This window comes from Setaria italica, chromosome III (assembly GCF_000263155.2).
Source record: "Setaria italica strain Yugu1 chromosome III, Setaria_italica_v2.0, whole genome shotgun sequence".
Classification (NCBI taxonomy): Eukaryota; Viridiplantae; Streptophyta; class Magnoliopsida; order Poales; family Poaceae; genus Setaria; species Setaria italica.
Window position 1 is genome coordinate 18,505,841 of NC_028452.1, and position 18,359 is coordinate 18,524,199.

The 18,359-nt window shown below is 45.3% G+C and overlaps 1 protein-coding gene and 1 pseudogene across 1 annotated transcript; one reads left to right on the top strand and one right to left on the bottom strand.

Annotated features, from left to right (window-relative positions):
- Positions 1-53: 53 nt before the first annotated feature.
- On the bottom strand, positions 54-6,074 carry LOC101784564 (annotated as a pseudogene).
- Positions 6,075-11,169: 5,095 nt separating this feature from the next.
- On the top strand, positions 11,170-13,738 carry LOC101781710 (protein TRANSPARENT TESTA 1). The gene is made up of 2 exons (XM_004961868.2): positions 11,170-12,090; positions 12,802-13,738. The coding sequence occupies exons 1-2, from the start codon at positions 11,404-11,406 to the stop codon at positions 13,285-13,287; spliced, it is 1,173 nt and encodes a 390-aa protein (XP_004961925.1). The 5' UTR covers positions 11,170-11,403; the 3' UTR covers positions 13,288-13,738.
- Positions 13,739-18,359: the final 4,621 nt, after the last annotated feature.

The following is an 18,359-nucleotide window of genomic DNA, read 5'->3' on the forward strand; positions in this document are numbered from 1 at the left end:
ATTTTGTCTTGTTCATTGGAAGTCTTACCATTATCTTGATCAATGCTATTCTAATTACCATGGGAGTGGCAATTGTCAAAGTAATTTGGCACTGGGATTTCTCTCTATCTTTTCCCAAATTATTGCTATTCCACTGTTTTTCGGTCCAAAAGCTGTGATGGGTTCTTAAGTTCTTAGTTGAGGAATATTTTGCTTGAGACAAAACAGTACAAGAACGAAAGTTTGAGTACAATATAAAAAAATTGATTAACTTCTGCATCTAAATTGGCTTGATTGATTGAGATAATAACAGTGCTCAATTCATGTGTAGGCAAAACTGTTATTGATACTGTGCTGCTGCTTCTGTACTCGCTCCTTTGTCATCTGAAGAACTCTCACTTTGTAGATTACATGCAACTAGTTCTGTTAGGCTTCTGCAAGCATGAGTGACACATCTACAAATGATCTAGGAAGGTTTGAACAAACTTACTTCAATGAGTAGACGATTAATCCAATGGCCACAACTATGAATGCTATATAGTACAGCCATATCTGTGGGTTGCACCTAAGGTAAATGAGCTTATTGGGTAATGTCATAATCTGGCACAAGTATCTGGGTTCAGACATTTTCACCTTCTGATGGTAGAATAAAATTTGAATAGCGACTGCCCACATGTCAGATATCAAGAGTGAAAGGTTGAACAATGTTGACCCGCTCATCTGCAAAAAGGACATCAGAAAAAAGGCCAAGCTATTGTTGTACTGTGATTCAGTGAAACAACAAGAAGAGGGCCTTTCTTTTTAGCTGATACTTTGTTGTAGCCAGTATTATTGAGACATATTTTCTTTATTCTTTATTTATTCAAATAAATGGCAACCACTTGACAGGACCTAATTAAGAGCATGCCTAACATGTTGGAGATACTTAACTTTAAGAACAAAAGGTGTAACTGAGCAAAATGTAAAATTTCCCCCTGCAAATCCTGCAAACAGACTTATCTGTAAATAAAATAAAAGAAAAGGTGGGAGTGAATTTCCAGTTAATTAATTAAGGTGTATGGCAGATCTCCTGTCAAAACAAAAAAAGAAGGTATGCAACAGATAAAAGAGTTCCCTTTGTAAGAAGTACTTTCTTACCATAATTGATGATCAAGTAACCGCTTCTAGGCTCTTCCTTTCAAATAGAAATCTAAGGTTCATATGGTTAAAAGTAACATAAATATATTTTCAAAATTAGCAGTTTTGTTCCACAACATTTTGGTGATAATTCAACTATGTCAAAGAGAGACCAAATCCATAAATAGCATTGCCAATGAATCATATGCCAGTTTTTTTTACTAGTCTGTAACTATTAATGAATTATGAAGAGGGTACATCTGAACTACACTGAATAGCAACCCAAAGAGTCCAAGCATCGCAACAACTTCAATTCGATCTTTGGTCTGGACACAGTATTCCTGCACATACAAGGAAATAAGAATGCTTATTAAAAATAAGAGAAAATACCAGTTCAAAAAAAATGTGAGAAAATATTGTTGATATGCAATGCATAACTAACACGTCCGACATTATTAAATGCATAACTGCCCCAGCAGTAACAAGGGCACCCCCCCCCAGAAGTGGTATTTTACTGGGATCTGAAGAAAATCAAGACTTTTAAAACACGTTAACAATCATCTAACCTTGCTATGGAAATTGGAATGTAGATTTCAGTGCATGATTTTCATAAAGTCATGTTTACATTTGCATAGGCTCTTGGCATGTTAGATACTAACTTTTTTTTCAGGAAATGCTAACTCAATGTTATATCCTGGATTGTTCATCTGTCATGCTAACGTGAATTTTTCAATGTTACTCAAATTATATATAATTACTTCTTAAAATGATTCAGTATGTTTTTGAGGCTTTCTTATTTAACTGTTTTTTTGAACAAGTAACGGCAGGTGCTCTGCCCATTCATTATAGTAGAAAGCAGTTCAAATGTACATAGTTAGACCAACTGATCTAAAGAAGGGAATAAAAGGAAAATGAAGGAAAAAATTACAGAGATACTATTCTCCTTCTAGCAACATCGCCAGTTTATATGCAGCCAGGTCACTTCAGATGGCAGAGCAGAGGTCAGTAGGCGACAACGCTTTGTTGTCGGAAGACGCGACGGCAACGCTCTTTCCAGATGTTCCAGGCAGTGTAGATTGTCAGTTGCATATGCTCATCCTTTGTAGTTGTGCCTGCCTAGATCATCAGCTCCCACAAATGGAGTAGGCGCTGCACATGGATAGTGTGGGCAACTGAAAATGACTCCATTGGGCCATCAGTTGCCACACCTCTCTAGCATAGTTGCACTTGGCTGTCATATGGAGTTCTTATTTAACTGTCATGATGTTTTAATTTGTCACCTCCTTACCTTGCTCATCTGGAGATTTTGCATCTGAAAGGAGCGCAAGGGCAAGCTCCGCTACACATGCCCCGGCCCTGCACCCACAAACTGCCACAACCTTGTGCCGAGGGCGTACCGGGTGAGTACGACGACCCATATAACATTGAAACAATCCAGAAAGGTTATACTGGCAATGTATGAGTACTGGTATGCCTTCACAACTGCAACAAGATAATGTTTAGTTTAGTTGTTTATTTGAAATGGGCTCAGTATAACTGTATGGTGCCTGAACTCACCAAGGAGGCACCAGTCTCTTGGCGATAGCTCATGTTCATGTCATGAATGACAATACACAATACATGGTAGTGGGATTCTCCTTACAATGCCATGTTGTAGATGAGAACGTTGTTTATCATTAAAATAATAATGTCAATTATTTAAAAATAAATTTTAAATAATACGAGTATATATCAAATAAATCTAGGACTCGAATCCAGTGGCAGATTTTAGGCCTGTTTATTTGAGCTTCCTAGCAGCTTCTTAGCGTGAAAAGCTAAAAGCTCAAACAAATAGTGATCTTTTCATGTAGCTTTTGAAAAGCTGGAAGCTCAAAAGCTGAGTTTATATGGAAAGTTGAAAAGTTCAGTTTTATGAGTTTTTCGTAGATTTTTAAGCTCAAAACGTTAAACACATCTTCTACGAGCTAGTGTTGGCTTTTCATAAAAAAAATCAGCAGCGGCTTCTTAGAAAAGCTCAAAAGTTATAGCTCAAATAAACATGCTCTAAAGCTCAAATAAACATGCTCTAAAGATTGTCCCAGCGAGGACGAAAAGTAGCTAAATAGTTAGCGAAAAAATCATCACAGTTACCAGGGAGGATGCTCGCGGACCACCTGCTCTAACTGAGTTGTAACGTCACAGGGAGAGCAACGTGGTCAGTTAGGGCAGTTCCAATGGGACATTGATGATAGTTTCTATCCCTCTTAATTATTATACTAACTAAGCAATTTGTTGATGTGGCAGTAGATTTATTATGGAGAGAGAGAAACCATTTTTTTAGAGAGGAAACCAAGTCCTCACGTGCACCAATGAGCCAAGAAACCAGTGATTCAGCATTGGGGAGACCCAAGTAATTTCTTCTTAATTACTGCAGGATCCTTTGCGCTTGCACCGCTGCTACCCATCACTCGAGCTCCTTTACATGATGCACAGAGGATCTGGTACTAGATGGGAGAATGATTGGTTGGATTTTTATTTAGACTCTACATAAAAAAGTTGCATTGTGAAGGATGATTTCTTGATACAATATCCTAGACTATGGAAACTAGGTTGGTTTCTCCCATTGGAACTGCCCTTAGAGCAGAACTTGTTCGGAAGATCTAAAACGAACTTGGTGAGCAGCACAGCACTACGTGTAGGGGAGGCTGCAAAATGTGCCGCCGCCAGCAAGTTAGCTGGACGTCGAAGACATTTTTTTTTCAGGCAGCATTCCTGAGCCACATGTCCTCCGGGCTGTATCCATGTTAGCAACCCAATACAACAAATGTGCCCGGCCCGATCGATACACACGCCAACATAAACCCGCTAGCGAAGGGGCCCAACCGACCCAACTTGAGTTCGGGCGCACCACCACGGCACCGCCTGGCGCCCCGCCGCTCCCCGGCGTCTTCCAAAGCCGCTCGCGGACGCGGGTGTTCAAGCCAAAAGCAGCCTTTCCGTTCGTCGCCGCACGTCGTAGTCCGCCACCACTCCTGCCGTCGTGTTTGATCCGTTGGAGAGGGGAACCGGCCGGAAATCAGCCCGGCGGGCGCGGTCCGGTCCGATCCAGCTATCTGAACACGGAAGCTGCCGACGAGTCGTCGAACAACGGTGACCGCACCGCGCACCACCACCGGCGCCGGCTCCCGAGTTTGACGCTGCCCGCTGGTTCACGTCACCGCGCGCGCGCTCATTTCCATGGGTCGTCCACCCACACGCCACACATATGCCACCGCCGCGCACGGTATTGCGACCTCCACTCCGAAAAGAGGCTCGCCATCAGGCTAGAGCAGCCCACTTCTAGGTAGACGATCCCCCCCAGCTGCCCACCTTTTACATGCACACGCTAAACTAGCTAAACCCAGTGGCACTCGTATGTACATGGGGGCGTTCATGTCAAACGAGCTGACTGCATGCTGTTTTGTGGCATGGTGGTTAAATGCTTTTTTGACGAAGTCTATTTATAATGTGGCTACCTAGCTTGTTCTAAGTAAAGTGGTTAAAGTTGCACCTGTGACGACCGACGACTTGAATATCGCGCGCCTTGTCATGATGAAAGATTGGAAGTCCAAGTTCAAAATAGCTTGGATTTTTGGACGAGCTCCATCGAGCAAGGTGATCGATCGATCGGCGACTATGGCTATGGCAGATTAATTCAGTATTTTAGTGGGTCTGGTGTACCGTGTACGTACGACTTGCAACTATTCTTTGGATAAGTGGCATGGTGGTCAAAGGGCTACATAAATATGCTCTCCGCAATCCTACAAGCTAATAAGATGCACTGAGCCAGAAAAACTTTGCGCTGGCGGCTTGAGCTAGCATAAATGTCGTCTCTACTGGTGGGTGCTCAAACCGTTCTCTGCTGGCAAGCGACGTTAGCCACCCGCCAGGAATATATATTTTCCGATTCAATATATTATTTCCGGTGAATTATTTATTATTTTTATTTCCTACCAGTTTTTAGCCGTCAAATTGAAATATGTATCTCCAACCACATAACAACAAACTTGAATAATAAATAATTCACATTATTAAAAACTGCATCGTACATAATATATAATTCACATTATTAAAAATCCAACATTTGGAATAGAGCTGTTCTTTGCCACACTAATATTAAAACTACTACGCCCATCTACGAAGATTTGTGCACTCGTCCACCATCAACACGCCATCTTTATCAAAGAATGCTCCATCCTAATGACAAATCTCGCGTAGGATGAACCTCGCCATGCCCGTACAAATGTTGTCGATTTGTTTATCTTCGATCTTGCTATAGTTACTGTCGATGGTAGGCATCTACAGGTATATAGTAAATGAAGATTAGGATGTATTACCATTAGAAATTTAGCACATGGCAGTGTATAAGAGACTTACATCTTCAGGATTTGTCCGGTACCTCCTATTGTTTCTGATGAAACATGGCAGTGTATAAGAGACTTACATCTTCAGGATTCGTCCGGTACCTCCTATTGTTTCTGATGAACTCGCACATGTAATATCCGCATAGCACAGAGCCGGGAGGTTGCTTGTGGCACTGCAAACAAATAGAAAAATGATGAGTTATTATTAATTACAAGTCTACATTATACGAAAAAACCAAGTTTTTATGTTCTTATGAATCTATGATATATTATTTTCATAGCTTTAATCCTTTTTGGATTGTGGATCCCACCTTTTAGTATGTAAAGCTTGTACGCACTTTGAGGATATAAAGACAAGAGTTAATAATATAACTTAGATGCATAGAATATCAACATGCATTTAAGTACTACCAAGAAATATCTTAATTTTATAATGGCTATGAAATCCTTGTACCTATGAAGGTCATCTTCATCTAGACGCTTGTGAGATCTAGGTCGGCTTGGTTCGTACTCAAGTGGAGTAGAATACGATCCACAATTGTCGTCAAAATCTGAATCCTCCTCGGAGGATTCAAAATTGTTCTCATTATTATCCATCGCTCTTAATATGCAAAATTGTAATACTTGCAATTAAAAATTATTTATGTATTTATACATATCGATATCATCAATTTAAACATATATATTATTCATGAATTTATACATATCAATAAATTTTAATACACCAAACTTTTCCTATCACAGTTTATACATATTTATTATTCATGAATTTATACATATCAATAAATATTAGTACACCAAACTTTTCCTTATAAATATTTATTATTCATGAATTTATACATATCAATAAATATTTGTATACCAAACTTTTCCTATCACAATTTACACATATTTATTATTCATGGATTTATACATATCAATAAATATTGGTACACCAAACTTTTTCTATCACAATTTATAAATATTAGTACACCAAACCTTTTCGGCGAGGATGATGATGGGGATAGATCCCCAGTACCCGCAAGGAAGGAAGAAGTTGGACTCCTACTAGGACTCATACCGAGTACTCCTACAAGGACTCCTCCTTATAATCCGACTAGTTCTCTTACCCCCTGGAGTATATAAAGGAGGGCAGGAGTACCTAGATCAGCAGCTCACCTAAGCTCACAACGAAACAAGTACAACTCTATACAATCTACAAACAGGACGTAGGGTATTACGCGATCTAGCGGCCCGAAACTGTCTAAACCGTGTCCCTTGCGTCACCATCGACTCCTTGATTCTCGATGACACCCACTGCATAAAAGACCACCTAGGGTACCCCCTAGGCGGGTTGCTGGTCTAAAAACACCGACAGCTGGCGCGCCAGGTAGGGGAAGTCCCCGAGTTTCTCCGCACGAGATCGATGGCACCAGTCATCATCAAGCCGGCGTTCACTTTTCAAAGCGGGCGCAACCTTCGCCTTCAGCTCCTAGCTTTGCATTGCTGATGGTGCTGGATCCTTCCAACGCTGCATCATCAATGACTAGGAGAAGAAGTATCTCGATGAAAACTCTCTTCGACAAGAAGCAGAAGATCTTGTCGAGAAAATCAACAATTTCGATCTGTTCAAACACCGAGTTTGACTACAACTTGGACTCAACCACGGCTCGGATTAGTCCGCATGAGCTGGCAATCAAGTCACCACGCAGACCGACTACAACTCCAAGTCGTGTTCATTCGGACTCCGCAATGCAACCGCGGTCCGTCAAGCAATCCCTACTCGAAGTCCAATCCGGACTAGAGTCAGTTGACAACTCAGATACAACTATCCGGTGACAACTTCAATTAATCGTCTCGACTAGTTACTAGTCGAAGACAACTACTCCGACTACATCGTGACGCTCGCCGATGACTACTTCGACAGGTGGCTCGCCAGCGACTACTTCGACAGGCAACTCGTCGGCGACTACTTCGACTACTCGTCTCGACTAGAAAACTAGTCAGGGCAGACTTCGTACCATCGACAACTAGTCGGAATTGACTCCAACTAGCCGGGTTCACCAGCAACTGTCGCGGCTTCGTCGATGACAACTTCGACTCCCCATCTCGACTAGAAAACTAGTTGAGGGCGGGTCTCGCACCCTCGACAACTAGTCGGAATCAACTCCGACTAGTTGGCTTCATCAACGACTGCCACAGTTTTGTCAACAATTGTCCACGAATCAAGCTAAGTCTTTTTTCCAACTATTTTCCAGCTTGATTTCCTCTCGCGCACAACGCTCGCTCTACTCGTTGGAGGATAGCAAACTCTTGCGCACCACACGTGCTCTACTCGTCGAACTCTCACGCACAATACGCGCTCTACTCGCCGGAGGGCAGAAAACTCTTGCGCACAATCACGCTCTTTTTTTATCACAACAGCGACTACTCACATTTGTCTTCTCTTAAGGTCACTACTCTTCTCGTGCAGAATACGCCTTAACTCATGAAAGCCTCAGGCGCATCTGTCACGCCTAAGCCCATACGCGTATACGAGACAAAGATCTCACACACGCAGTGGCAACGGCTACCCGGAGACTGAGAGCCTAAGTGTAACAGGCTAACTACTTGGGAAGAATATGACCGAAACAAGAGCATGACACGCAACTTTTATATTGATCACTGAATAAATTTTAGCAGTTTCAATACCCTAAAAAATACTATATAATGTATGCATCTTTTCTTTCAGATCGAGCTTCGGCGATGACGCTAAGCGTACATCCGAAGGCACAAACTAGTTCCCAGGCTCGAGGGCTAAACGCCAATCACTACTCAGAATATCTCCAATAGCTCAGTTAGCTTCCAAGCTCGGGGGCTAAGTGCCAATAACTACTCGACGAGGCTCCTACGGCTCACCTAGCGCATAAGCTCGGGGGCTGGTCACCGCGAGATTACTCAGATGATGATCCGAGTGAAGATTCAAGATCCTTGAGTTGATTACTCAGTCAATTCAAGGCTCGGGGGCTGATAAGCTATACCCAAGATTTCTTTCAAGACGAAAAAAGAAGATTCAAGATTTTGACCCTCAGCCTGATTCTTCGATTCAACCTAAGGGTCGGGGGCTACTCCATATGGAGTGCAACTTTTGCTGCCCTCTATATATGAAGATTACAATATCAAGATGATCAAAGGCTTTGAGCACACCATAACCTCATGACAACCTTGAAAAACTTTGAAGATTTAGACGAAGTACTCGAAGAGCACCAAGACTACTCGCCGAATATCTTAAGACTACTCGAAGACTTGCTGCATTCGACTATGAAGCGCTCGGGGGCTTGACGGGGATAGATCCCCAGTACCCGTGAGGAAGGAAGAAGTCAGACTCCTACTAGGACTCGTACCGAGTACTCCTACTAGGACTCCTCCTTGTAATCCGACTAGTTCTCCTACCCCTTGGAGTATATAAAGGAGGGCAGGAGTACCTAGATCGGCAGCTCACCTAAGCTCACAACAAAACAAGTACAACTCAATACAATCTACACACAGGACGTAGGGTATTACGCGATCTAGCAGCCCGAACCTATCTAAATCGTGTCCCTTGCGTCACCATCGACTCCTTGATTCTCGACGACACCCACTGCATAAAAGACCACCTAGGGTACCCCCTAGGTGGGTTGCCAGTCTAAAAACACTAACAGATGAGGAGATGTGTTGAATGAGACCTAGCAACTTCAGCATAGGACTTCTTTTTTCTATGGACATGATTCCATCCGGCCTCTTGCATCTGATTCCAGAGCAGTTCTTCTCTCATGTAATCAGGGCCACCATTTCGCCAGAGAGTGAAAAAGATGGCAAACTCTTTGCAAACAAACTTAGCCATACGGTGGATCATGAGTCCAACATGTTTAGAGGCCACAGAAAAATGGAAACACCAAGCATCTTGATGAACAACTTGGAAATAAAGAATTGATCCACCAAGGAGCGACTGTAACACTAGAGCAGTAGAATCCGCGTTGATTCGGAGAGCCGAACAAGAGAAGGACGCAATCAAGAAGAAATCATCAGATGGGTGGCAGCAGGTGATGAGAGTACCCGGACCAAAACGGGAGATGGCCGCTTCATGGAAGGCCCGGCCGGGCTGGAAGTCTAGATCGGAGAGGCTCGACATGATGTTCAACCGGCGAATCAGCAAATGGCGCCATGGAGATCACCGGCAAGGGGAGTCGCCAGTGCAGTCGCCGCCAAGAGCCCCAGGAGAGTCGCCGTTGCCTCCTTTTTGAAAATTGTTCTCTCGAATCACTTTAGAATATTATTATAATGGTGGTGGATAATTTTTTTAGAAAATATAATAGACTAATGTCTATGATTATTAGAGTCTACAGTATTGATGCCCAGATATTTCTAATTTTATGAGAATTTTTAGGATTTATCTTTTTTCCTGCACATCTCATAAGAATTAATGCAAGTCTCCAACTGAATACAAAATAAGGGCACATAGCTAACAGTCAAAACTGTTAACTCTCTCTCTCTCTCTGCCTCTCTTATTTGTTAAATATTCTAACGCAAGACTTATATAAATATATACTTATTATCTTCATCCGATTATGATAGATTTTAGTTAGTAATTACTCTATAATGTTTTCATCCATATTTATAATATCTTTTTTCACTTTACATTGTAGATATACTCTTAATGTTTAGTAGACCCTAAATTTGAGCTATATTCTATATATTTATAAATGGTGACATGCATCATGCTTATATACCTAACTATTATTTTCTATACCAAGAGTGTAGGAAATAGATAATTAGAATTATATATTGGTGTGCCTTGGGGTATATTTTTAATAATGAAATGTGTGAGTAATTTAGATGCAAATTTAATGGGTTACTTTAAATTATTTTTTATAATGTTAGTGGTGGGCAATTTGGAAGCAAATTTAGGAGGGTTATTTTAAATTATTTTTTTATAATGGCATAAGTGGGTAATTTAGATGAAAATTAGGGGGTTACTTTAGTTTATTTTATATAATGATAGAGGTTGGCAATTTAGGGGTTACTTTAAGCTATTTTGATAATGGTAGAGGTGGGTAATTTTATAGAAAATATAATATATTATGTGGCTATGATAATTTGAGTCTACCGAAAAGATGGCTTGATGTTTTATTTTTTTTATAATTTCTAGGATTTCTCTGTTTCAAAAGGATCCTCCAATTAATAATAGTAAGATACATCCGCGTAAAGAGATCTTAGCTTGTGGACCCATAATGTCAATGATCGTAACCAGAAATCTACGTTGAGGGCCTAGAGTGCGCGTTTATGTGATGTACAAAAGTGAGGTTTTACCAAATTCTCGCCCAACCGGCCGGTTTCTGGCAAGGCACACGTTTAATTTTCTCGCAGCTAGCCAGCTAAGCCGCACTCGATTTGACTCTAAAAATCGCCACATTCCCAAAACCTAGTACTTCCCCCCTTGCGGCAAGCCAACCATGCCCCACAACCCGCAGCAGTAGTGAGCAACCACCGCCGGTGCTGTCGTGCTCTAGGCATCAACAGCGGATGCCCAGATTTTGCTGCTCCCGCCGTTCACACGCGGCCACGCGCTCCGCCTGGCGGCCTGGGGGCTTGCTGCTCACCTCGTGCGTGCGTCGACAAGCTGAGCCCTTCCAACCTCCAAAGGGCCGCGCGCCGCACGCCCGAAAAGGGCATCATATAAGGAGAGCAACACCAACGGCGCACCAAACCTCTCCATCTCCCCCTCTCCCGGCAAAAGCTCCCTCGTTTCTTCTCATTCCGGCCGTGACATGCACGCCTTGACATAGACGACTCCAGCGAGCCCTCTCGTTTCTTCTTCTCTACACACACCACACCAAACCCCGTCACACATAGACTCCTCCCCGCAAAGATATAAAGCAGCTAGCTAGCGCGCACTTCTGGCCGAGAGGCGGCATACCGTTCTTGATCTATGGTGTTGAGCGCTTGCGCGATAATGGAGGGCGCGGCGGCGGGTAGTTTCAGCGTGCCGTACTACGAGTGGCTCAAGCCGCGGTCGTCGTCGCCCCCGCTGCCGCCGTCGCCGTCGTCCTCCTCGTCGACGTCCTCGACGCTCTCAACGCCATCGGTCGACCGGTCCGCCGCCGATGATGACCATGGGCGCGATGCCATGATGTGCCTGCCGCTTCTTGGCAGGCTAGAAGGGAGGGCAACGACTCCTGATCGTGGCCAAAACCCTATCAAAGAGGAGCTGATGAGCAATATCTCTACCACCGGCACGCGGGGAGGGGCCGCCGGTGTTGACCTGAACATCGGCCTGCCGGCGATCGGTGGCTATAGCTCCGAAGAGGCGCCCATGGACGAGGAAGACGATGAGGAGGAGGAGGATTTTGAGGAGGAAGGGGAGAAGACAAGGACGCACGACAAGTGCAAGGAGGAGGAAGCGGGAGAGCGAGCGAACAGTGAGATGGCGGTGGAGTCCGTCGAGGGATCGGAGTCGGACTACCTGCGTGTGGGCGGGGAGGAGGGCATCAAGGGCTTCGTCGGCAGCCGCGGCCGGCGGTACTGGATCCCGACGCCGGCGCAGATACTCGTCGGCCCGGTGCAGTTCATCTGCCACGTCTGCAGCAAGACATTCAACAGATACAACAACATGCAGGTGACCCATCGATCTTTGTCTCATCTGACCGATCTCGTATAAATTTGGAGGCACGGCTTTCATTGCTTTCTCTCTTCCCTAGCTATTTCCTCTTCCGCGCAATCAGAATTCAGAATCAATTTCTGTGTTTTAAATTGCTGGGGATGCTTTTCAAGTACGCGTGCTACTACTTGACTTCGTTTAAATTAATCATTCCGTCAGTTAGCACTCTAAAAAACTTAGAACATGCGAGGTGGACATACGGCTTGTTATTTGATTGGTGCCTTGTAAAGTGTGAACTGAACAGAAGTCGCATTAGTCCAGCAGGCATGGCATACACAAATGTCCAGCACCTCTAACTCGGCCTCTTGCATGCACATGCTTTGCTAGCTACCAAGTGTTTCATGTGTACCCGCAAGGAATCAAATGGAAAGGGACGATGGAATTAACTGATTTAACCCCACAAGGCCACAATAACGCTGTGCCGACATGCTAAGCTTCAGTTCACACGCATTTCCCCTTCGTCTTCTCCAACATGATGACAAGGACAAACACGTTCTAGCTAATGTCGCGCAAGAACATATTCCTTGTTTACACTTCACGTCGAATTCTTTTAACACCTTTTACGTTGTTAATTTCTTTTCTGTATACGGAATCTCAACGCCGATGATGTTGGTTGATACATGCATGCATGCATGTTAATTCTCTCTCATTTTGCGTACGTACGTGCAGATGCACATGTGGGGCCACGGCCGCGAGTACCGCAAGGGCCCGGAGTCGCTCAAGGGCACCCAGGCGGCGACGCTGGCGCTCCTCAAGCTGCCGTGCTACTGCTGCGCGCCCGGGTGCCGCAACAACGTGGCGCACCCGCGCGCCCGCCCGCTCAAGGACTTCCGCACGCTGCAGACCCACTACAAGCGCAAGCACGGGGACAAGCACTTCGGCTGCCGCCGCTGCGGGAAGCCCTTCGCCGTCAAGGGCGACTGGCGCACGCACGAGAAGAACTGCGGCAAGCGCTGGTTCTGCGCCTGCGGCTCCGACTTCAAGCACAAGCGCTCCCTCAACGACCACGTCCGCTCCTTCGGCGGCGGCCACCTCCCTGTCGCGCCCGACCAGGCGGCGGCCGTTCCGCCGCTGCTCAAGCACAAGGAGCGGATCATACGCTTCGATCAGGCGGTTGTGGCGCCATGGAATGGAGCCCACGCCGCCCATGCATGACTACTGCAGGTTATTTAACAGCACGTATACGTAGAGGAGTAGAGTTACATCAATTGGAACAGGGTTATGCATCATACTACTCGGAGGCGGCGTACATAGACAATAAGACTACTCTGGAGATCGATCGAGGTTGCTTTGGAGGCTGTGAAGTAGATGAATTTTCTTCCGAAGGAGATGCGAGAGCTTCAGAGACTGGTATATACGGTTAATGTCTCTAGCTAGCTCAATTTGCAAGGGAGAAAATTTCTCAGCTTCACATGCCGATATGTAGGCAACCATGTACCAACACATATCATGCATGCATGATTTAATTTTATGAAATTTAGCACACATGTTAATTAATTAGTTTAACATCTCATGGGTTGAATATTCGGTGGTGTAACTCATAGGCAAACTTATCCTGTATTGGACTTGATTATACATGAATTTCTCATGCACAATTTACCTACCATCATCAATACCTTGGACAACTAAAATTATCATCAATTTAATAGCAAAAAATAAAAGTATATTACATAATTGGCCAGGAAAAGTGTCGTGAAACATTTTAATTAGTGATCAATTAGCTAGATAATTGTGACCCTTCGTGAAGGGGCTAACCCATTGAAGGGGCCACCTCCTGAAGGGACATCTGGCCCATTGGGCATGTCTTTTCACCATGTATAAATATGTAATTAGACCATTCATTCAATCCATGAAGAGAATCGCAGATTCATTTTTTCAGTCTCCTCTGTTCAGAACATGTTAGATGGACGAAGTAAGACATCACTACTGGAAAACTGAGCATTGGTCCTAGCCCTTAGCACCGGTTACTTTTTGGCCTGGTACTAATGTGAGCATTAGTACCGGGTCTAACGGCTAGTTTCCCAGGAGCCCCCGTGACCCCCTTTAGTACTGGTTGGGGGCTCCAACTGGTACTAAAGGTCACCCATTAGTATCGGGTGGTACTAATGTGCCTGAGGGCCTTTAGTACTGGGTGAAACCTCCACCCGGTACTAAAAGGCTCTCTCCGACTCCTCATCGCTCTCCCTTATCTCCCCACCCTACACCTTATCCTTATCTCCCACCTCCCTCTCCCTACCGACCACGTACTATCTCCCCCCCTCCCGGCCAGCACTATCTCTCCTACCTCTCTCCTTCCTCTCCTCTCACTGCCACCACCTCTCAGGGCTGCCACTGCGCCTCTCCTGGCCGTGCTGGAGCCACGTGCCGCCGGCCTCCAGGTCGTCGTTGGCCACGCGCCGTCGCTCTCCATGCCCCTGGCCGTGCTCCCCCAGCCTTCGAGACGCTGGGCGCACACCGACGGCCTCCACTCCGAAGGCCCGCACGCCCCCGCCTTTGGCGAGGAGCCGCCACCAGGTTGCTCGCGTGAGGGGCCGTTGTCTCTATCCCCACCGGGGATCGAGCCGGGGCGCTCGGAGGCCTAGAGGTGTGGTGGCCTGGAGGCGCGGCGGTTGGGCATGGCACGGCGGTGGAACGGCGTGTGACGTGGTAGAAAAGGAAAATGAACAAAAAAGAAAAGGAAAATAAAAAAGGCCTCGGCCACGCGTGATGTGGCAGACAATTTAGTACCGGTTGGGGACCAATCGGTACTAAAGGCTCCCCTTTAGTACCTGTTATTTCACCCGGTACTAAAGGATCCCATTTAGTACCGATATAGCAATACCGGTTGCACAACCGGTACTAAAGGAGGGTTTGGAACCGGTACTAAAGACGCATTCCCCAGCAGTGCATGCTAATGGTGGGATTGCATCATCCTACAGCAACAAGGAATGGCAATTGAGCCATTGAATTGAAGAGTAGGACGACATGGGAACGAAATGGTGCCAAAGGATACATATGGGATGTTGCATCAGCATCAAACCCTACAGCTTGAGTTCTTGGCATTAGCTAGGTGGTATAGCAAGACGTAGCTTGCAGATTGCTAGCTAGCATCGGAGAACTTCTATCTCTAGCGATAAGGAACATTAATCGGGTCATTAATTTAAAGAGTAATAAGGAAAACAAGAGTAAAGTGAGTGTGTGTGCGCGCGTTGGGGGGGGGGGGGGGGGTACTATGGTACTAGGGTTGAATTGTGTACCACTTGTATAGGCCTCCCGCTAGTTTATCCTGTATTTCATGATATACTAGGATGATTATACGTGAGCCTTAGCCACTACCAGCCCTTCGCCCTCTTTTTTCTATCCTTGGCGACTCACCAACAATATGGAGGAGCAAGATCACATTTCTTGTAGATCTACTAGTAGAATTCATTTACCCTCCAATAAAGATATAGTTTGCCAGGGTTCCCCGCTGTGGCCTGTCAGATTTTGTTCACCCACCGTTTCCCCGGCAATGGCTTCATCACGGTGTGGCGATTCCAATGAAGTGCATGGAAGGTTATGCAGGGTTAGAGAACTTCATCATCCCCTTTTGTGGGTTGTTGTTCGAAGTCACCGATGGTTTCATTGTCATTTGCCACTGATGTTTATACTAGATCCAATACATTTATGGAAGGTAATGCCAAATTTGATTATTTACTTCTTTTGGCAAGGAACTATGTTTGTTACGAGTCTCATATGTGTCTTATAATAGTCGATTTTGATGATAATCTGATATGCTTCATTAATCTATCGCGGGTTGAGGTTGAGGCAATGAACGATGGAGGAGATGATATGGTTGCATTTGCCTTTATAATTTTTATACTTTCCAATAAAGATGTCTATGTTGTTTGTGTGTGCGTGTGGGTGGGTGGGTGGCTGGGGAGGGGGGGTAGGTAAATGTAATTAGAATCGTCTATATTCATAAACCCACTCACCGATGCCTGTTTGATCTAGATTGAACGGTGGTTAAGAAGATAACTACGGACTATGCAAGATTTGCAGTTGCTACATTCAGTTAGGCTTTTTTTATGACATGCATGTGTGAACAGAGACCGTACTAACATGAGTAGGGTTAGCATACCTACAGCTTGTTGCTTAATTAATACTAAGCACAATCAACTGATTAGTTGCTAGCTGCTCCACAACCGCTATTAGAATAGCATCATAAAAAAAAACGCACAAAATCTGAATGGAAACTGCAGATCAGGGGTGGTTGTGTAGAATCTTAACTTGTTTGTTTAAGTAAGTTTATACATGTAGTAGGACCCTGGGCTAATTGGCTAGGTGCAGGAGGGAATGTATCTACTAGCAGCTACTTTATTTTCCCTCTCCCTTCCCGTTGGCGCGCACGCTTGTATATTAACGAATAAACTAGTTGCAAGTTTTTCAACGTTGGCAAAGGCACATGTGTCGCAAGCAAGCATGACGACGCAAAGCCAGTCAAGAAAACGACAGAATGCATTGCACGCTCGGGATTAGACAGGTGTGCATATATTAATCAAAGGATAATCCACACAAAGGACTTTGCTCGCTTGATCGATCATCTACAGATAGAACACAGAGCTTGCAGTTTTTGTGCAAGGGAAATTAGTTACTCGGGCAGGATGGCGTGCCTTTTTTTTGCCCTCAAAGTCGTGTGCAGCTGGATACGCCATATGCTAAGAACTTTTTCGACCAAGTCCAACTTTAGGGCTCCTGGGATTGGACGGCTGTGAAACGGATCGATCACACGCCTTGATCTGTTCCAAAACCTTGACGTAGTGTGCATCTAATAAGTGGGGTGGTAGAAAGCACATACAAATGGAGAGAGAAATTAAAGTTTGATCGAGAGACTCGAACGGAGATAATGTAAATTGGTGGGCTTGAATTGGCCTGGCCAGGTGAACTTTCAAAAGAGTACCCGCGGTGTGTATGTGCAAGAACACATACACACCGCGGGTACTCTTTTGATAGGGCTAGCAAAACTAAATTTTTCTCTTTTGATAGTCCTATTTGAGTTGCCATCTCGATTTTAACATAGATGACGGTTGGATTCCCGTGCAAAGTAACTCCTCTCGAAAAATAATTGGTGCATGTATATGATTTCATCGATACCGAGGTGCATGTATATGCATGATAACGAGGAGTACATAATGACATGATTCATAAGATGATAAGTAGAATTCATTTTCCTTGATCATTATGCTAAGGTGAAATAGGTGTATCAAAAGAGAACGCAGGGAGTATATAAATCCTGCATGCTGCCACCACGTCATCATCTGTGCGCACGTTGGTACGACGTCCATCTTGCATGCATGCCTGGCCTTGCACAGCGCATGGTGTGGTGCGGTGCCGCGACGTGTTCGCTGCTGCCGCCGCACACGTACGCCGAGCCCCAAGAATATCCGCGCGGCCGGGCTGCGTGCGTGACAGCGTGAGAGCAAACCAGAGGCAAGCGATAGGCAGATGCGCGCTGCCGGCCGGCCGGCCGGCCGAGAGGGAATGAATCGAAAGCTAGTGGAAGACTTTGGCGAGGGTCTGAACGCTCCGGGCGACGATGCAAGCGGAGGGGAATGTCAAAAAGGCGGCGGCCGGGCCGGCGATTCACGCGCCGCGAGCGCGAGGGACCTGTCGAGACAGCACCCGCCAGCGAGCGCGACGCTTGCGATCGATGTGCCCGCGGTTCGCGGTAAGCGCGCGGCGCGGGGCGGGGGAATATGCACGCGTCATTGCCATCGCCGCGCGCCACCTGCGTTTGTCGGCCGGCACGCCCGGCGGCCGTTTCCCATTTTCAGCTCCCCGTCAGTCGTGGCATTTCGAGATCGCAGACCGACCTGAACCTCATGTGCAGCAACTTGCATCAACGCACATGCATGCACATCGTCACTAATCACTGTGCTTATGTTATGTCAGTATATTATTAATGCTATCTAGAGACTGAGCCAGGTCGGACACGGAACGAGGGAGATGAGATAATTAAGCTTAAGGTAAGCTATCTAGAGACTGAAATCATCAATAATCTCTCAAAGGAAAGAAAGCGAGACAAGGCAAGTCACCGAGTCGTCATGAGCAACTACCATCACCACCGTGCGTGCAATTTCAATTCATCCCAATTCTGCGCTCACACCGGCGGTTGAAGCAAGCAAGCCACCAGCAATGGACGGCCCAGCTTTTCCCAGAGATCGATCACACACTACAGGATCGGAACAGCAGAGACCTCAAAAATTAAA

Excerpts from the sequence above, each read along its gene's own strand:
- LOC101781710 (XM_004961868.2), top strand. The coding sequence starts at position 11,404 with ATGGTGTTGAGCGCTTGCGCGATAATGGAGGGCGCGGCGGCGGGTAGT. Across the intron at positions 12,091-12,801 it reads ACAGATACAACAACATGCAG|ATGCACATGTGGGGCCACGG; the intron begins GTGACCCATCGA and ends ACGTACGTGCAG.